Genomic DNA, 21523 nt, shown 5'->3' with positions numbered 1-21523 from the left:
CTGTGTTACGGTATGAAACAAAACACTCTAACCCCACTGAATGCCGCGACTTACATTGCTGCTAAGGGGGGGCGTGCGGACGTTTTGTTCTCAGGGGGTCACAAGTAAAAGTTTGAGAACTGCTCTCTAGATCTGCTTCCCAGTAGTGAATAATGGATGCAAAGTACAGAAGGTTGTTGGCTCAAGAGAACACCCGCATGTGTAATTTAATAAAAGAAACAAACACTAAACAGTTATGCCAATCATTAAAAAAACAAACCTGCTTCACTGAAAAAACGACAATCATTAAAAAACAAACCTGCCTTTAAAAGACAGGATGTGTAAGTGTCAGTAAAAACACACGTATATATGCATGCAAGCACCCAAGCACAATGATTTTATAGAGCTGCAATGTGTTCAACATATGAAGACATCCTCTTGATGGTTGCTCCAGTCTACTCATGTGGACATCTTGTATGAGATGCAAGTCAAAAGACAAATATGGGTGCTGCTTTTTTCCATTTCAATTTTATAGACAGAATCCTGTGTGTGTAGCTATATATATGTGTGTGCATATTTCATATAAGGTTTTATACTGCATGTTATGTGGATATTTGACTTTTGAATATCTCAAAACCCCTAAGAGGGTGAAAGAATAAATTATCTTGTACTAACTAGAATGTCCTTAGATTCTGTTGCACAGAACCAGTCCTACACTGCTACATTTTGCACACAAGAATTTTCTTTTCTTCTACCTTTTTGAGTCAGAGGAAACCTAATTTTTATCTCTTACCTTGGAATGGCATTCAGCTTAGAGCTTAATTAGTCTGTCCACAGCCATAATCTACTGCTTTATCAGGACTTTACATGATCTAGCTACTTCAGATTAACTTTGACATGATGGTTAAATGTTAAAAGTTTTCCCACATGCAGCTGACGACATTCAAGACTTCATTTTGTTTAGTAAAATGAGTCTCCTTTCTACTTTTTTCAGTAACAGGAAGTGATACAAATGGACACTTGAGACAAATTCTTATGAGAACATAAATAAACTTGTACCCTAGGCTACACCAAACAGTGTAAGCTAATGGTGATGCACTGTTTGAGTATTTGAAAATAGGTGATCTTCCCATGAAACTAAAGCAAAAAACTGTCCACTGATGAGAAGTGAAGATGCAAATTTTGTCCCTAAAATCTCTGTCCATGTCCACATTTTACAGGTGTCCACTGACCAAAATCTGATCTGTGTGGACTAAAGTGCCCAGACACTAGGAGGTGGAGGTGTTCTCAGTCAGGTCTGCAAATGCCAAGTCTTACAGTATGTAGCTTAGTGTATCTTAAAGAATGTAATCATTTTAATTTAACTGTCAAAAAAAAAAAAAAGGAAAAATAAATCATTTGCTTTCAAGCATGTTAGCGAATCTGACCTTGTGCACAAAATGATTTTAGAACTTTCAGTGTATATCTACACAAGCATTAGAACATGACAAAAAGCATCACCTCCTGATGCTCCTGGACGGCAACCTCCAGTTTACCAAGACGGTTCAGCACATCTGTGACATCCTGCTGAAGACGTAGCAAAGCCACCAACACCTGTTCATCTAGCAGTGAGCTTCCCTGCCGGGTTCCACCCCTCTCCCCTCTGCCCTCCACTACCCGAACCACCTGGAAAGAAGCCACGTCTGCCCCCATCCCCTGCCTGTTGTCCTGGGTCTGTTGAAGAAAAATAGCAAAATGGGATAAACAACTATATGTTTGGTGGTGTTTTAAACCATCAGTAAATGAAGCCATTTCAGGGCAAGCCAATCTAGTCCTGCAGACAGGTACTACATCCAGACAATGAGTACCTGTAGTTGAGGCAAGATTTAAACCTATGATCTTCAACGGCTTCATTTCAAGTGTGTTATCCCTGTGCTACCAGCCTGTCCCACTACTCACAACACCATGTCATCTTTAACTTTTAATTAATTAGACTAACAGATGCTGCAAAAACTATGACAGATTTATTTTCTCTTTCACACAAAGAACTGGTGCATTTTCTAGAGAGACAGTTTATAAATCCTCATAGTGTAAGAAAATCCTTTATATTAAACTGGCATAAGCTACATGTGTTTCTGAGACAGTAAATAAAAGTTGCAGGTTTATACACGAATACTCACTTCTCCCAGATTCACCAGCATTCCAGGAAGCACCAAAACCTGTTGTATATGTAACATTTGTCCTCTGACGTGATGTGACATCTTCCTCACCTCCTCCTCGACTTTTCACAGGATCTCTGAAGGAAGAGTTTAAGTCAAGTGAAATGCTCCTGCCATCATATGTATCTTCTTCTAAATCTGTCCCCTGCAAATCTGTGGAGGCAACAATGGCATCACCAATGACACTGTCTCCAGCAAGGCTAACAAGGGAGGAACAAGAGCCATGGACATACAGACTGTCAGTTTCAGATCGACAAGGAACAGCAGTATCTTCTTGTACAAAGACTGAGCCAACTACTGAACCAAGGGCTAGTCGATCATTCCTCATCTGTGATTTAAAAAAGAAAAAGACAAAAAATTAGGACTTTAGAAACTTAGACAATGTATGATCCTATTCCTTGTGATGCATTTTCTTCAATTTTCCTTAACATTCATCTCTGTCACTCTTGAAAGAATAAAGAATGTTAATGTGCTGACTGATATTAATAAAATTTTGACAATTTGAAGAGGGTCTTCAAAAGATTAGTAAACATTTGTATTAACATCATGCATCTATGAATACATAAAAAGAAACATATGAGCACACACACACACATATGCTTACACACAGGTGTGTAAAGCCACAAACAAACACACACACAGAGTACTGTGCCGCATGAGAATACTCTCCTAAATATGAATTTATAAACAGTAATTTATGTATTACCCAACTCTCCAACTAGATTAACAAAGTTATTTTTATTTTACACTTCTTTATAGTAATAAAATGCACACAACATTTAACATAGCATGCAATTACAAACTTAGTCAAGCAATAACAACCGTCCAGCCTGCCTTCTGTGGAAGAGAATAGTGTAATGCAACCGGAAGTTTTCCACACATGACATGTTTCCCACAAGCAGTAATAATCTCATTTATCATAATAATAATCATAATCATAATAAGGTATTTATAAAGTGCACATTCTTGATGCAGCAATTCATAGCACCACGTGAAAGAACACATGCACAAGCATACCCACACACACACCACTAACCTGCGGACTTGAAACAGGAAGACACTCTGAATTACGATCATTACTATTTAAGTAATCCAAGCATGTATCACCATTCTGAGACTCTTCTGGATGTGGAGCGAAACGAACTCGTATCTCACGTTTAGCATTCATGGGAGTGGATGTCTCCATTAGAGGCTGAGAGCTGACGTTTGCCATATTCTTAACTGACATCTAATGAAAGAAAAATATGCCTTGTCGTCACAAGGTTATGCCTTTTAAAGGATAAAGAAAAAAGATAATTAGGGAGATATTATTTATATGTAATACTGATAACAGAATATTTAATCCCAGTAATTAACATACATATGTAAAGGAAATGAGTGATTTGTCACACCTGAATAAGTTGGTCTGATGTGTCACAAAATTCATCTGTGTCACTGCCACTGTCAACATGTCCTGAAGTCTTCAACTGGAAGCCAACATCCTCCTTTTCTTCTTCGTTTTCTTCCTCACTTTCACTCTCATCCTCCTCTTCAGACAACCCTAAAAGTAATTTCTGAATTATGATCTCACATGTAAAATATCAATTTTCTTTTTTCTGAGGCAAAATATCTTTTTTTCCACATCTGATCTGCAATATATATATATTGCTACATATTCACATCTCAGCTTGCAATATGTATAAATTATATAGGTGTGTGTGGCTACACTGCTAGATAATTACTTTATGCTTACAGTCTACCATTTGATCAACAAATCAGGAGGCTGCTTAAAGATAGAAGCAGCCAACAAATGAGTCTGGTTGCTGTAACATTTCATAGGTGGAACTCAAAATCAACAGGGTAAATCAGAAATCTGAGATCCAAGTACCATTAGCACCAATGCCATTGCTAGCCACTAGGTCTGCACCATCATAAGGTCTTCTGTCTTCTCTGCCATTTTCCAGCATATCCCCAATAATATCTGAGTGGTTCATGTTGTGCTCCCCACCTGGATGAATAAATATTTTTAGTTTATGTTTTTCCAACAAATATTAAAATGATCAAACTATTTGTTTAAAAAAAATAACATACACTTTTCTCAGTCCATCTGAAAAATCACAGCAGATTTTCTCAATACAACTTTACACTATGTAAAATAATATGCCATTCAGCATGAGATTTTTTTAACTTAATATTTTCAACAAAAAAGGATGGGTAGAGAATAAGGGAGAGACTGTACAATGCAAATGCAAATGCAGAAAAAAGTAACTTAAAAAAAATTTAACTGAATCAACCATTGGATTCTATCTTGCTTATCTGGCCAGTCACAATTAGTCCCTCACCTCCATTAAAGACAGCTGAACCATTCTGACCTTCTACCCCTTTGATTGATTCTACTACTGATCCTTCCTCTACTAGTTCATAGAATGTCCCCAGTGTCTGCACAAACTCAGCCACCTGTTCTGTCTGAGGCATTGTTTCCACAATCTGTTGATAAAGATAAAAGCTTCTAAATTAATGCACAAATGACAAGATAAAACAAAGAAAATGGGTGCAGAGGAAATGGGCTTAAAAATATGCTTTTATTAACAACCTTAATGACTTCAACATTTTTAAAATTTAAGTTGCAATGTGCTGATAATAACAAATTTATCAAAAAAATGATTTTCAAAACTATAGAAATATAAGAAATGTAAAGTTTCTATGACTAAAATTTTACATTCTTTTTTACCTAGCTCTGCATTAATCATAAAACATTTTGCATTCATCCAACATATTTCAACTGCCCTTTAGGAATGTAGAACAAATGTGTGTTTCCTTACTTTTAGAAAACATTACTATTTCAAAAAACGATATTTTTTGCAAATGTTTACATTTTTTCAAATAATTGAAGATCTCTTATACTTGAATAGAACATATTACATTTGCTTTTTTATCCTGATATCAGTCTTGTGACAAAGATTTTTTAAAAGGTGAACACAAAATCTGACACCCAAATTCACCTACATCTCCATAATGATATGCAATCATAGTAATAAGTAACTAATATTTGCTCTTGGATTACAAGTGAACAACAAAAGAAAGCAAGAAATATGGATCAAAGATGACATACACAGATACACTATTGAACCTTGAACTTTTTTTTCTGCTGGTCATCTAACATGGCTAGAAAGTATTACAATGAAAAAGCACAATAATTCATTTTTACTTCATGTACCTTTTACCATTTCACAGAAAATGTGAATGCCCAAGCATTCTAAAATAGCAGCAACAATGCAAGTACAGCAAACAAATCACTGGCGTAAATAAACCAATGGTACATATAAGCTTGATTCACATGTTTTGCCTTTTAATTCTCTGACAATCAAAAGTTACAAAATTTGTATTACAGATGGTTGTATTACATAATTACCTTTCATTATATTATTTAGAATACATCATTATCTTTTAAAATCTTTGGTAATGCACACACATGTACACAAACATGCTCATCTACACTCACACATGCACATCTACATGAAAATTTTTAAGTGACAATTTTCACACATGCACAAAAACACATCTACAAATAAGTGTAATATTCTAAAAGGACAACTGATATGGCAGAAAAGATGGAACAATATCAGACTATTTAATAGGTTAAAATAAAAAACTGTGGCTAGGGAAATTAAAAATGTAATAGTGTGTATAAATATTTTAATACAGAAAAAGAGCCTTGCTGTAAGCAGCACAGATTCCATGTCCTTTTCAAGCAAACATTCAGCAAGTTACTTGACTAAGAATGGTTACACCTGTTAGAAAGAGTTACCCCATAGCCAGATTTAGAGTTACTGTCAAGAAGAAGAATATGACACTCAAGCCTTTACTCAAGTAAGAAACGTAACTCCCACACAACTGGTCTCATATGAACTAATGAAGCAGCAAATTAAGAGAAGCAAACAGTGAAATGCCAGAGAAAATACAGTTAGGCTGTTGTGTAATCTTAATACATAAGGTATTATATAAAGTCACCTTTGAACAAAGAACATAGTTGATCAATAAGTGGAAACGCAGCTGAATACTAACAGCTTAGTGTAAGTTTAAAAGGATTTGTTTTAAGGATTTTAGTTATAAAAATATGTAGTTTTTTGTGTCTTTTTGATTGTCAATTAAAGTGACTGATAACATAGATCTTTAGGATTAGGAATAAAGATTTTGATGAAAAACTGTTTCCCTTGTTTTTCTTTGTATTTTTCTTTTCGGAGACTGCAGGTGTACAATTTATTTTTTTATACAAAAGACCCATATCCATATATCAAAATGTGGAATAGCACACAGTAAACGATATATGATGTTGCATACTCAAAACTACTTATTCTCAGTTAGACTTGCAAAAATGAAAAAGAAACAAAATAGTAAATATTAAAAATAAAACAATAGTTGTTTGTTGTTGTTTCTGTGTATTGAACACCCAAAAGTAACTTTGAATGTTCTCTATTTCATTACATCATTAAACTATTTACAGTAGGATTATTCTGTTAAGCCTAAAGAAAGATTCAGGGTTTTCTGTTTTTCTGTTTTTTCTTCAGCTTGATTCAGATATTGATTTGTAACACTTACCCTCTTTTCACCCCTTAAATTAAATTAATCCAGAAAAAAAATCAAGCTTTTAAAAATAAAGATTAATGGCCTTATTTTACACACTTTAGTTAAAATAACCACTGCATGTTCTCTGGCTAGGTCAGTGCTAGTGGAAAAGCATACCTCTGGACGGTACAATGTGTCTTTTACATGCTTGCTCACATTTTTCAACTCATCCACGTACAGCAACATAGCTTGCTCTTTTGGCATTTCTCCAAGTTCTGACCAGGCATCCCTGAATTGTTAACAAACACACAGGCATGCATGTACACATGCGCGCGCACACACACACATATGGATTAAAATTCTACAGTGAAATAACATACACAAAGTGCCAATATTTATATTTTTTTGCAAATTAAAATCAAAATTTTGAATGCAAACACCAAACAACTTCAAAGCAACAGATTGGTCACTAAGTGTTATTAATACTTTAAGCACAGAAAGTTTTTAATTGCTAGCTTCCTCACACGTCCTTACACTATTTCATTTTAGACTTGGAGCACTGCTACTATACCTGTGCATGTATAAACATTTTTTTGCAAACTACCTGAAAATATTACAATGAACACTCTTCCATTTATAGCCTTATTTACAAACTTCAACAACAGGAAGGATTTCTATATGTAATTTACTTTAATGCTTGATAAATCTCAGAAGGCTTGGTGCAGAACTCACCATTTCCTTCTGTTGACAACACTAAACATATTTGGCCTGGGTGCTGTGCATGGACCTTCAGTTGCCTGCTTGTAGTAAGCATAGAACTTAAGCATCAGCTCATGAGATGGTTGGAAGGAACCTGAAAACAGTTAAATTTATAGCTAAAATAAAATAAAACCTGGTGTGATTATCTATTATCAAAAGTTCTAAATAAAAACTGTTACTTTCTAGGAAAAAAAAACTACAGAAGAAAAAGAAAAAAAACTGTTATTACATAATCAAGAGGTTTACCCACAGGATCTGGTGTCCAGCCTGGTCAAATGATAATACTTAGCACATCAGATAACAGGGCAACATGCCACTGAGTTAAATACTGTTTATGTGTAATATGTGACTCTATGCTTTCCCAACAATTATATAAATGACAGTATCACAATGCATTATGTTCTTATGAAAGCAATAAATTTCCATGACCCAGGTTATGTTAACTTAGCGTGATGGGCCACGAACATTGCTCTTGCTCATATGACCCTCACCATGATATAGCCTTAGTTGCTGGCACGGCGTTAAAAACAAACGAACAAAATCCTCATATGACTCAAGAATAGTAAACTGAATTCTCTAGGATTATTGCTGTGAACAGAGTGAAAGTAGGTAATTTTTATTACTTTTATTGCAAAGTTCAAGTTTTCTCCTTTCCAGAAATTTATAGATTTTGTGGCTTCTGTTGACCTGAGAGCAGCAAAGTATAAAAACCAACATCACTCACAAGAAATATGCCGTTGTTTTATTACATAATTATATTTTAAAGAAGTGCTAACAGAATTAAAAGACTAATAACTCTGAAAATTTCACAGTGTCAGTTTACCCCTGCCACCATCTTTTCAGATAAAATTACAAAACTAAAATCAGACATTTAACCAAAACTTTACATTAATTTTTTAATTTCAACATTACATATCAGAAGCAAAAACATGTAAAATAAATTATTGTAGAAGGATTTTCAGCAAATTTTCTCCCTAGGAAGATCTCTTCATTTGACAGTTACACAAGTTTTTTTACTGCTCAAATTAAAGATGAACACTAAAAGATACTTAGTGTCAGACCCTGAGATTTACTTACCAAATTACTGGGCTGAGTTCCAGTTCTCTTTTAATAATAAACATTTCAGTCACTACGTAAATGGACTGTCTTTGGGAATACTGCATTAAAAGTAATATTTCAGAGATATCTGTATGCATAATGTATTCTTCCGGAAATTGCGGACTGTGGCGTCTTCTCATTCAGCATAAAGACGATTTTTCCCACCCCATAAGAAACTATCCAAAAAAAATCATCCCTTGACTGAGAGTAATTATGAATCAAGCCATTGTATTAGTAGATAAATAAAGAAACAAGTAACAGTTCCTTAACTGAACTTTTCAATTGCAGCTTATTGCCACTCCTTTAATTTTAAATATTCGTTTACCATGTTTAGGCAATCCTCTGATCACTTTTACCGCGGCGTTGAACTTCTCTTGCGCCGAAGCAGCCATGATTATTTATTTACATCCATTCACGGCCTTGGACTTCGCGTCGTGCGAGGGAGTGGTCTCCCTTACGAGAGTGTCGTCCCCTACATGTCGGCGTTTATTACCTCGGTCAACGCAGACCAGTTAAACCATCTGTAACACAACTGAACACTGAGTCTACTCTCAAGACGTACGTAAAATATTTTTGCTTTTTTTTTTTGTTAACGTCAAGTATTTCTTGTCGTATGTCCCATATTGTAGGGTTTGTCCCGGATATTTGTATTATTACTTGCGCCTCGTTTATTGATTGGTGGATTACCATCCGGTTAGACAAGACACTGTAGAGAAGGTAAGCAACATTTGTCTGAGTTTAGTTATAGTTATAATATACACACTCGGTTGTTACTTTGAGGTTAGTGTCATTCATAGCTTCCGATGCGCCATACATCTCTGTCCTTTTTATTAATTGATCGATTTCGCAGAAAACAGTTGATTTCATGATCGTAGGAAGTTTTTATTTGTAAACAATATGAAACAATCTCACCTATGAATTTCATCATTAGTGGTGAATCCGATTGAAGAATATCTTCATATATTTATTGATTTTATCACATGACACGTGCTTCTTATAGCCGTAGATGATTGTTTTGTTTGGAGGTCTTATTTGAATTTATATGAAGATTTGTTACAAACTATAAACAGAAATTAGACGAACGGCACCAGCGCAATGCTTAAAAAAAATTATCTGCTTTCAGTTTAACAGTTGAACCTGAAAGTTATATGTGTTTCTCAACTGTTGAATTTAATGTTGTAGTATTCATTGGTTCTCGTTGAGAGTTCGGTTCTGTCCTTACAACAATTAAGACGCATGTCTCGCTGGGAGTTCGATTCTGGTCAACTGCACTTTGTTATAAAAAGGCTGCAGGATGCACTCGGCGGTCACCCCAGTTTTGATCACCTTTCGAAACCGAGAAGAACGTGTGGTTGTGACCCTTCTTCTTCACTTCCCTCTTTCCCGTTTCGCTTTTTTTTCTTCCCAAAGAAACCCCGCTGAACGAAGAGAATGGCTTTCTCAGCTTATGTTGAAAAATCCATAAAAATATTTGAACATTTATTTCATTTTGGGCCCCATTCTGGTTTAAAGATAGTATTTGCATGAAAAAAGTCCGTTGGAAATAGGAATTTGATGGGGGAAAAGTCCTTTTTAATGTTTTTTACATAGATCACATTTTAAATAAAACATTCTTAAACACCATAGCCATTTCTACTACCACATCTGATACCCACAAAATTATCCATGTACAAAATTAAATATGTAAGGATAGATATGCCTTGATAACAAAAAGAATTTTAGAATTAATAGATTTTATTGGTGTAGATGTCACTTTTACCATTAACTTTCATACAACTTACAGGTGAACACAAAATTACCATATATACTATGGAAATAGTACTTAGGAATTGTCTTAACTTTAAAAAAAAAAAGCAAGAATATTGAACGACTAAATCAAGTATATCATCATTAAAACACCTTTTTTTCTATAATGTTTTCAATAAGTGTATTAGTCAAAACTTGAACATGCAATAATATTATCATACTTACAGGATTAATCATACATCAAATATAAGCATTGGCAAACTGATGACTTATAATGAACAAAAAAAAAAGAGAGAGAGAGAGACATATTTATCTATAAACGCTTACAAAAATAATGCAACTGTCATTGAATTCATTATGTCAGCAATACAAACATGGATTGTAGATGTAATATAGACACAAATACAAAAGACTATGCAACTACCAAACTGAAACACGTCTCCCAATGTGACTAAAGAATACACCTTTGAAAAAAATAAAATTTTCTGATTCTCAGGGCTTCTGCTTACGCAAAAAATTGCGTACAGTACGCATTAAAAGTTCGGTGGACCCCTTCAATTTTCGTCAATGGGGTCCCCTTCAAAATTGGACGAAGAACAGGGACCCCTTAAAAATCGGAAGAAGGGGTCCCTAGGACCCCAAAGAATGTAGCCTTAGCAGAAGCCTTGATTCTGACATTGTAGTTTTGTTTTTGTTTTTTTGTTGGTTTTTTTTTTTTCTTTTAGATATCCATAAAGATGGGAGGCATTTCTTAGTGGAAATGAGCTATATTATAAAGAAAAGTAACCTGCATTTGATGACAGACAGTATTAATGTAAATTTGAAGAGCTTTTCTTCATACTCTTATCATAGGGTGGGTTCTGTCCTTTTAAGAGTTGACTAATGGTCACTCATCAACTGGCTTGTTAGTAACCCAGTCCACAGTATATAAAAGCAGATGATATACTTGGCTTGCTCTCTTTTTCCCTATCCATTTCACAGAGACAAATATGTAGCGAGGGCAGGCAAACGTGTTCAGGAGAGTTGAGATGTGAGCATGAGGGCTTCTGAAAGTATGATGTTAGATTGTACATGTAGAATTTTAGGTTAAGCTTAGGTCGTGGACATTTGTGTTAAATTGTTGTAGTATTTAAAAAGTAGTGTTGTAGATTATGAATTATGCTCTTGTGTTAGTTATCCTTTGCTATCTTCTCTTCTATCCACTCTCTGTCCTATGCAATGAAGTCACATGGCTCCTAGTACAGTGGTCTGCACGTGGCATCTGTTTACAGGGCTTGCTGCCTTGCCGTAATATAGCCTCAGTTGCTGGCACGGTGTAAAACACCAATTCTCCCCCCCCCCACCTCCTAGTATAGTGGGACTGATTGTGCTCGTAGTGAGGTGCCAAGTTACACTCTTTTCTTATTTTCTCTGTCTTTCTTCTTCCGTTCTATTCTGTAGCAGAGGTATGTTTTCCTGGTGCGACAGATCAAGTGGTCTCCATATACTTTGGGCTTTGGTATTTTTTATGTGTTTATATTTGATGTGTTCATACATTTGTGCTAAATACACTGTCGCATTGGCTGCTAATCAAAATTTTAAAAAATTACTTGCTTTCTATAATATTGCAATAGTGTGACTGCAAGTTTTATCTTTTCCTGCAGTGCATGTGCAACCTTCACTTTCCACAGTGCCATTTTTAGTGATATGTTTGACAGTAAGACTTTGCATTACTTTAGGTGATAGAAAAATCAGGTCATCCAAACAATATCAGTAAACTCTTCCCACATTGTTTCCAAAACAATTTTTAAAACTTTCTAAATTTTTACAATTTTTCATCTTTTGGCCATCCACGCCCATCGAAAGGACACAGTAATTGTAAATATCACCATAAGAAACATGAGGCAACCAAGGCATATTATTCCTCTCCCCCCCCCTACTCTTTTTACCGCAGAAGGATGAATTATAGATTTTCCATCACTAATTCAAACAAATCTGTCATCAATGTTCCCAGGAAAAGCTATTGTAAAGAACTAGGATGTTTTCAAAAGGCTGTAAATGAAATTGCAAGTGAGGCAGCCAACTAGAACCTGTTTTCCCAATTGTAAGTGACAACCTTTACCATAACCTTGTTAATTATTTGCAGTCACGAAACCTGTGGACAGTTTATGTTTACTAGGGGTCATCAAAGACCCTTTAGGCTTGTCTGTATGACATAATGAACAACCATCTCCGTTCAAGCTCTTTTATCTTGTTACCTTTAATCAGTATTATTATAATGAACTATGCTATTTCTGGATGCGACATTTCATGCACTTCTGCAACAAATTTGTTATTTTTAGAATTCTAATTTAGAATTATTTGTAGAAAACAGGCATCACCAAGTGAAGGCCATATCTGAGTTTGATGTATTCTCCCAAAAAAAATTTTTCCCAGGGAGAGTAAACAAAGGCAACAAAAGTTTTTCTTATGGTGCAATTTTATCCTCACACCCAAGTCTACTGTTTGCTTAAGTACGAGTATACTCCTATACAGCAGTGAATGATAATTTGCATGCTGCTTAACCGGGTAATTGAAAATGCAGTAAGTTATTTGTGCCATATTTTGTTTTAATGCATATTTTTGAATTACAGTTAATGGTAAGATGATTCAGTAGAATGTGGTAATGTACATTGCTGACAAGACAACAACTCAATATAATTTGTACAAAGAGTTGTCTTGTTAACAGTATAGATATGTACACTATAAACCACTTAAATATAAATCTTTTGGGATGGTAGATCTACTAACGATGATGATTCTGTCACTTAAAAATATGCTTTTTAGTGTTATTTATTAGTTGCATTTTTATTGTGTCATTGCTCAGCCATGAGTTTTCTGAGCATTATTAACTGCAACTTTTGCAGCAGTTTCTAAAGCCAACTTTCAGCAATGTCAGCTCCTCCCACTTATGATCAAGCCACTGCCCATCCATCCCAACCTGGGTTTGATGGCAAGGCCTATGGATACAACCAGCCTGCTCCTGCTGCATATGGATATAACCAGGGACAGTATAGCTATGACCAGGAACCACAGATAAATCCTAGTTCTGGTATGTCAGGGTTTATAGTGGTGGTGGTGGCTTACACGTTTTAGTGTCAAACTAGACTGCATGGTTAGACAAATAATCTATGATAGGTTCAGATATACATATACACAAGCGTTATCCTTCAACATTTGTGACATCACAAGTATAATCTTTTTCTATGCCAGATGGTGTTTGAAAGTGTTATTTGCTTAAAAATAGTATTTTGTACTAAGTTCAGCTCAGTCTTTTGAAGAAAAATCATACTTAACTAGACCTTAATAACTTTGTTTAGATGTCTTGTTGGCTTTAAATGTTGAAGTTTAAATAAATCAAGTTATAAAGCTCACTGCTTAAAATCTTTGATGTTGATAGTACTTCTAGTTAGTGTTTAATTTAAAAGAAAGTTAAAATCTGTAAAATTATGATGGGGATTTTTTTCTTTTTAAGCACCAGCAAACTCTCATTCTGAAGAGATGGGTGTTGCTGTAGCTGGATTTAATCCAAGTTCTTTCTCAGACAAAGCTGTTCGCCGTGGATTCATCAAAAAGGTACAAATTTATCCTTTACTAACCTAGCAAGGCACGCAAAAGTATCCAACAGTGTTATTATAATGTGAAAGTAAATTAAGTATACCTCATCATGGGCTAGAGCAGCTGTTGCTAACTTTCAGTTGTATCATTGACAACTGTGTAAACATAATAATTCCAGAAAAACAAGGGACCATGATTGTCCTTTATGCTACCTCATATGACCGTTTTCTTGTTAAAATGATACTTGTGAGAGATATGGTGCCTCGTGTAATAGATTTTACACAAAATAATATTTTTAATTTCATAATAACACTTGAGAGAGAGTCAGAGGTTTTCAGTCAAATGTTTATGCACTTCAGGCAGAAAAAAAATCTTCAGCCTTAAATATATCTAGCCAAAACCACAATAGGTGGTTATTTGAATTAAACAAAATTTGTAGCTGATTTTATTTTAATGCAGCTTACACTCAACAACTTTTTGCTTCACTTTGTATGTTTTATTGTTCAGCTGTATGCCGTATGTTTCCCCATGCTGCTTAACATATATTTAATTAACTAATTCAACCAGTCTTCCTAAATTTTTCTACACCAGTCCTCATTAAAAGTTTAGCCATTTATCATGGTGTGTCTTTGTGCTGCAGGTATATCTTATTTTGACCGCTCAGGTTCTTGTCACTGTGGCCTTCATCTGTTTTTTCATCTTTGTGTAAGTATTTTCACTTTAACACAATATAAATCATGATACTCTTAGTCCTTGTTACTTGGTTGGTTCCTCTTCACACTTTCTGCGTTTGTCTTTCATTTGTCATCAGGACTGTTGTTTATCCATTCATCATTCATGCTTTTGTTTGCTCTTCTGTACCCTCTATGTTTTCCATGTTTCGTTCTTTTTCTTAAGCACTAAGATCATGCTTCTTATGAGTGTGGGTATGTGCTGTATAAATCTTGTGGTTTTTTTTATTATCATTATTCAATTTTTTAAGATTTAAGAAATAAAACTAGCGGATATTAAATATTTCTTAATTTTAGCATTAAAGAGTGTTATTTATTTTTAATCATTCCCCTTTTTTTCCTTTAACTCTTCTGATCAAACTTGATATTAAATCATAAGGCTAAGTCTTCGCATCTTGAAGTTCAGCTGGCTAGCAGGTGTGTTCCCTAAATTGGCTTCTGAAGCCACAGAGTGTTTACTTTTGCTAATTAAAATGTACTCCAATTGCACAATTATTTTAAAGGATCATTTTATTTTAGAATTATTTTAGTGTATAAAGGGTGTTAACTCGCCAAGTATGGATGAATAACTCTTCTGTGCACAAGATAAAAACTTTTGAGCATTGCAATTCTTAACATCATTGGTGTGCTTCCCCTCCTCACTTGTTGAAAAAAGTACCAGAAAAATGTTTAACAATGAAAACCATTTTATCACTCACTTTTATCTTTTTATGTATCACCAGGATTCCTGTGAAAAATTGGGTGCGAACTGATGGGCTTTGGTTTTACATCTGTGCCTAGTAAGTAGATCATCAATTAATGTGGTGCTTAAAGATAGAAACAACTCGGGAATCTTTCAGAATGGGGATATTTGTTTAGCATAAAGAAATTACAAAACTTATAAGTAGTCCTGAATGCTGGCGCCTTGCTCTTACCTATCCCCTTCACTCCTGCATTAAATTTGAAGTGAAAAATATTTGTTACAAAAATCTAATTATACAAAATAGAAACAGTCCTTTTATTCAGAATTATAAATCATTCAAATGGTTTCACATATTTCAAGTTGCCTGATGAGTAATGTATAGCAGTAGGAAACAGTAAGAGCTACTGTTTCAAAATCTTCACTTTTAGAGTTCAGATGCTTGCCAAAGAATATTCCGTCAGCATGTTTGTTTTCTTTTATTATTTAAGAAGATGCTGAAGACTTGCATTAGATGATCGATTGTACAATTGCTCTTGCACATAATTATTTTCTTGTGGTTCAACAGTTGCACGTTTCTGATCACATACTTCGTTCTAGTGTGTTGCCCCAGTGTGAGGTAAGGAATACCTTCTCATTTAGAGGCCTAATCTTTTAATAGCTTGAGTCTGAAAGGCAGTCCCTTTAATGTGCTTGCCTTGATGCCACTTATAAACACTGAATCTAATCCATTTATTTAACACTAGATAGGTGGCTGTTTGGAGATACCTTTAATGGCGGAATGTCAGTTGACACTCTATGACTGGCATGCTATGACTAAGAAGCTGAAATAAAGAAAAGTCACATTTTCCCATATTTTCACTTACTTAAAAAGTAAGCAGGCTTAAATGTTATCATTTGTGTCAATTGGCATATCCCATTTTCTTAATTAAAGATGCAATGCCTTTTTACTGCATCCCAATCTCTGTGTTAATTCTGTCCTTAGATTTTTTTATATAAAGATGTGAACCCAAGAAAGCTAGAAATATGCAGAGATGTGGCATTTCCATAGAAGATTGATTAACAATTTGTAATTTTCAAAATGATAAATGATGCTTACTTGCACTTAATATAGCATTATTTGTTGGTAACTGTTTTATAAACTGTCACTTGTGTCAGTTAACAGTTCCTCTGTTCTTTAGTTAAATGTATTATAAGTTGCATCAAAGGCATGCTGCTTCATACCAGTCTCTGTGTTAATTCTGTCCTTAGATTTTTGATAATGAATTGAAACATTTAATACAGATAACCAGAAATATACACAGCTGAATGACAGAAATTTGTAATTTACAGTGAGAAATTATGCTTACTTGCACTTATCATAACCTTATTTGTTGGTACCTATTTTGTAAACTGTGAATTTATCTGTTAAAAATAAAAACTACGATGTTTCAATGGTTCCTTTATATTTTATAAATTTTTCAGGAGAAAGAGCCCAGGAAACTTCATTTGCCTTATTGTCTTTGTGAGTACCTGCATTAAAGAGTATTAGGAATGACATTGTATTTTTTGCTCATCTTCAACAATAATAGGATTTGGGGGGAAAAAATGTGTGCCTATATTCACTGAATTGTTAATAATTGTTACTAGTTTACCTATTGTGATCATATAGCAGACAGGTAAGTAAAAGAATATGCAAGCATCAAGATATAGATCTCTAAAATAAGCATTTTGAATTATTCAACCAAAAAAGTGACATAATTTGTCATTTTCTCATTTTCAGACGATTGCATTTTCTTACATGGCTGGAACTATTAGCAGGTAGGCAAATTTAATGGCAAAGGAAAGAAAATGAAATAGTAAAATTTTTTTTAACAAAACAGTTACTGTAATATTTTTGCTGCATTTGTTTCTTTTCGTCTCACCTCATTATGAGTGGTGTTGTAAGTTTTTTGTTTCCTGGGGATATTACTACATGTATAGAGAGTCTTCAGCAGGTTTTCTTTTTTTTTTTTCTCTCTCTCTCTCTGTATTTCTGAAATCTTATTTTTTTAAATTAGGTCAATATTTGTTTACTTTTTGTAGCTTTTGAGAAACTTTTGTATCAGCTTCTGGTGTACTTGACAGTTTCCATGACACAAAAATTGTGCTTCTGGCCATGGGGATCACGGCAGCTGTCTGCATATCTATCTCTATTTTTGCAATCCAGACAAAGGTAAATTTAATTGTCATTGATGTCATAAATGGCAGTAATTAGGTATCACAGCATAAGGTTATAAAATAAAACTAGATTGTAGCTTAAGTGTTCAGTTGTTGCTTGACATTGACTTTGTAGTGAGTTTGCTGTACCAAAAAACTGAATTCATTTTGCAGTGATACATTTTATAAGAATTGCAACATAGATTTTTACATGAAGCCATGAAAATGGAGATTTACTCTTTTTGTGCAGATTGACTTCACCTTATGCAGTGGACTTCTTTTTGTCCTTGTTATGGTCCTGTTCTTTTTTGGCTGGGCTTGCATGATCTCTTATTATGCATGGGGACACGGAGCAGTAAGGAAAATTTTTAATTTAGAATTCATAAACATGTCATGTGAAACTTACTTTGTATTTGACTGCAGAGCATATATTGACACAGCTTATAATTTTTTTTAAACTCAACTTGTATCATGCTGAACAACTATTGTCAGCAAGATTTTGCTTTAAACAAATAAACCATGTCATTTTCTGGTCACAGAATTCCAATCTGGCTAGACAGTGTTTCATTTTCTCATGTCTGTTTCAGATCTTAAATGCTGTGTATGCTGGCCTTGGTGCACTTGTGTTTGCCTTGGTGAGTAGGGAAGATTATTTAAAAGTTGCTTTTATTTTGTCTCTTGTTGTGATACTTAAATATGCAGACTTTCTACCCAAGCACATTGAGCTCATAGTGAGATGTTACAGATAGCTAAACATGGATTATTATTTTTTTATAAAGAATAAATCTTTTCTTATTTTGCTTTCGATGATAATTTTTTTATAAGTCTCAGTCAAAATGGGAAACAGCATGATGGATTATTGGATCTGTTTCAGTTCCTGATCTATGACACACAGATGATCATGGGTGGAAGGAAGATTGAGTTGTCCCCAGAGGAGTACATCTATGGTGCCCTTCAGCTGTACATTGACGTTGTCTACATCTTCTTGTTCTTGCTGTCTCTGATGGGCAAAAGTAATTAAATGAGAGCCCAGTTGGTAATTGCCCTTTGATGTATGAATCACACACCTGAAAATATAAAAACTGTAATGGCAATATTGTTTAAAGGAAATAGGGCAGTCACAATTAATTTGTTTTTAGTACTATACATACGTAATCTTAATGTTTTCTTGGCAAGTTAGCATATTCCCATATTCTTCCAAAGATTATTGAGCAAGTTCCCAAATACTTGAAGAAGAGCTAAATAATAGTACTTCTCTGCAGAAACTGGTTTAACTTGTTCGAGTGTAAACTGTGTGTGCATGCACATCTCCCAGCATGCGCTTACTATAAAATGTAGACAATGTAATATTTTCCATAATCTTCAGCAAAAAGAGCAGAAGGCAGAGTTGTTGATCGTATTATCAGACTTTCCTGTGTCATTTTAAACAATATCATATAATCGTTTCCATTATAGGTATTGTATGTCATATTTATGTGTATATCTACTTATCAACACTTTGTTTAATTGTTTCATTTAACACAAGAGTATCCTATTTAGAGTTTTGGGTTAAGTTGCAAAAAAAAAAAGAAAAAAAGAAAAAGTTGTGCTCAGACAAAGATATAAAGTTATGCATGATGATGAGTTATGTGTTTTGAGGAACTTTTCTTGTGTGAAGTTTTATTTCAGAGGAAGGTTCAAGTTGATTCTTGAGTAAATTATCACACTTAGATAAAACAAGACCTGCACCTTTGAAATTTCATTGAATTTTTGATTCACATATGTTATTTTTGTAATATAAAAGAGTGAAAAGAATTGATAAAATTGAAATTTTAAGTAGGGTAAATACCCTTAATTTGCACAGCTACTTTTGAACAAACCCCAGGACTGTGGCTTTGGCTTAGTGGTGTTTTTTTTTTTTAATTGTTTTTACAAAACATCAAGCGATAAAATTTGAAAAATCATCAGCAATATGCCAGATGAAAATATTTTCAACAGATGCACCTTATAGATTGGTTTGGAATTTATGCTGTGCTTTGTTTCTGATTTAAAAGAGTTTCAGTTAGCAAACTCTGTGTTTTGTGTAGCATACAAGTACACATTTCATGATAAGAATCAATATCTTATGAATACTGTAATGACATTTCTATAGCCATCAAGCAATGTTTTCCATTTTGGTTGTATAACATTATATTTCTATTGGCAGTTGATGCTATCTGACTTGTTGAGCAGCCAGAATATATATTGTGAACTATATATGTGAAAAAATTCCTTGTACAAAAGCTGGGAACCCATGAATCCTGGGTGTTTAAATTCTCTAATGCACCACATAAAAAATACTGAAATCTTAAACGAAGTAATATAAACATAATACAATGCTGTTAACTTATTTTTTATTTGTTTTTATTGTGCTGTATGAGTTCATTTAACACTTTTGTTTTTGACCTGTATGTCATCATATAACAGCCCTAAAGGAATAACATATCTTGTCACTATTCTTCAGCTCTATGTATTTGACACCTTGCTAACGAAAGGGAAAGTGTCATCCCCTAAATATTTGATGAGCTTTCGCTTCCTCCCATGCAGTCTTTTCTCTCTCCCTCTCACAATTTAAATTTGTTAATCAATTTTCCAGATCAAATCAGGCAGGGTTCTACATTCTCCATGCCTGAAAGTGACTGCTTTTAGTGAGCAATCTGATAAGCCATATCTCCCAGTGAATGATTTACCTTCTCTACAGATGTACATAGGTCATTTTTTTCATGGCTGTAACCAACCACATCTTTTTAAGAAGAGGCTCGGAAGCGCCTTTGTATGCTTATGACTAACATGTTAAGGTTTATGTAGCAGACTAACATGATTTACAGCTTACCAAAAGATAGAAGAATTCTTTTCAGGTCATATCCTCCCTGGGTTCATAATTCACAGTTGAGATTAGGACATCAAGAACACATCTGAACACCTGCTTTTTTCAGAACACAGAGCCTTTTTTGTAGACTTGGGGCATCTCATACTCAGCTTTCTTATTGAAGCAGGTGAAGTATCTTTAAAATGCTATTGATTATAGACTGAACAGTCAGATGCTGGTGACAGATACTGCAAAAAGTCACTATGCTGTAAAGCATTTGTACCACAAAGTGGCTGGTCTTGGGGGGAATGGAATTCCTTTATGTACTCTTGCTTGTATAGCTTGTCATACACTAAAGTAAGCCGATATGGATTGGGCTGGTGGGCTACTGTTTCTTTAACCAAGAGTTTTTCGGTATTTAAGTTATAACATTAGTATATGTATATACTGTTTGTATGTATATATTTATGTATGTATAGTCAAGAATATCAAGAGTGATGTCCTTGTACCTAACTAGCTTGAGGGGATTATTTTTTTGTCTTGTCTCTGGATCTGTCAACTTTGATGTCTCCTGTTGTCTTGTGCATTTTGTTGCACTGTATCACTCTGTTTTTAACTGTATTTTGACTGTGCCAAATTGTTTCTACCTGTAGACCATTTCTTCCACTGTCTGCATGCAGCCTGTTGTTCTTCTAGGCCATCATGTGCAAGGATTTTTTCTTTTGGGGGGGGGTCACATAATAAATTGTCTCCATTTCTCTGTAATTATAACTTTTTTTCTGATCTATAAACTATTTAAACTGGTCCTTGTGCTTAATTTACATCATTACATTTTCCACTACATGTTTAGATTTTGTATCGGATGTCAACTGCACTCTAGATGAGAAGCGTTTATTCTGCCTATATTCATGAATTTTCTTTACTACTATTTACTTATGATATGAGCAGTATGGTATGACGACTCATACTTCATTGGTTACAGAATTGACAACTTTGTGCCTCTTAAAGTTATTATCATTTTCTTGTAAAGTGCTTTAAGCTTGCCTGCTGGTGGGGAAAGCAGCTATCAAATGTATTAGTTTTACCAGGAATATTATTTGTGCAGTATTGTGCAAAATTTGATGTTGAATAATATACAATATTACATCTGTTCAAAAAAATTATTGTAACATTTTATAAGCCTTTTTATTAAAAACATAAGTTAAAC

The 21523-nt window shown here is 34.3% G+C and overlaps 2 protein-coding genes across 6 annotated transcripts; one reads left to right on the top strand and one right to left on the bottom strand.

Moving 5' to 3' along the window:
- Positions 1-285: 285 nt before the first annotated feature.
- On the bottom strand, positions 286-9059 carry LOC112558334 (acyl-CoA-binding domain-containing protein 5-like). Of its 3 annotated transcripts, none has more exons than XM_025228770.1 (9): positions 8905-9059; positions 7455-7575; positions 6900-7011; positions 4499-4643; positions 4045-4164; positions 3569-3717; positions 3214-3405; positions 2139-2505; positions 286-1692 (listed from the first exon to the last, which is right to left on the bottom strand). In XM_025228770.1, the coding sequence occupies exons 1-9, from the start codon at positions 8969-8971 to the stop codon at positions 1577-1579; spliced, it is 1389 nt and encodes a 462-aa protein (XP_025084555.1). In that variant the 5' UTR covers positions 8972-9059; the 3' UTR covers positions 286-1576. The 3 variants fall into 3 exon arrangements, with proteins under 3 accessions (XP_025084555.1, XP_025084556.1, XP_025084557.1); XM_025228771.1 differs by having other exon boundaries at positions 6939-7011; XM_025228772.1 differs by lacking the exon at positions 3214-3405.
- Positions 9001-19463, top strand: LOC112558337 (protein lifeguard 2-like). 3 transcript variants are annotated; one of them, XM_025228783.1, is made up of 12 exons: positions 9001-9137; positions 13214-13395; positions 13819-13919; positions 14542-14606; positions 15355-15411; positions 15880-15930; positions 16776-16815; positions 17074-17111; positions 17418-17505; positions 17740-17844; positions 18077-18124; positions 18364-18510. In XM_025228783.1, exons 2-12 carry the CDS (start codon positions 13236-13238, stop codon positions 18508-18510), a joined length of 900 nt encoding a protein of 299 aa, XP_025084568.1. In that variant the 5' UTR covers positions 9001-9137; positions 13214-13235. The 3 variants fall into 3 exon arrangements, with proteins under 3 accessions (XP_025084568.1, XP_025084570.1, XP_025084569.1); XM_025228785.1 differs by having other exon boundaries at positions 9005-9137; positions 13211-13395; positions 18364-19463; XM_025228784.1 differs by lacking the exon at positions 9001-9137 and adding an exon at positions 9159-9296 and having other exon boundaries at positions 13211-13395.
- The last annotated feature ends 2060 nt before the right edge of the window (positions 19464-21523 follow it).

Source organism: Pomacea canaliculata, linkage group LG2 (assembly GCF_003073045.1).
Source record: "Pomacea canaliculata isolate SZHN2017 linkage group LG2, ASM307304v1, whole genome shotgun sequence".
In the NCBI taxonomy this organism is placed as follows: Eukaryota; Metazoa; Mollusca; class Gastropoda; order Architaenioglossa; family Ampullariidae; genus Pomacea; species Pomacea canaliculata.
The sequence above is the reverse complement of the archived record's forward strand: the minus strand, read 5'-3'. Positions and strand labels throughout refer to the sequence as shown.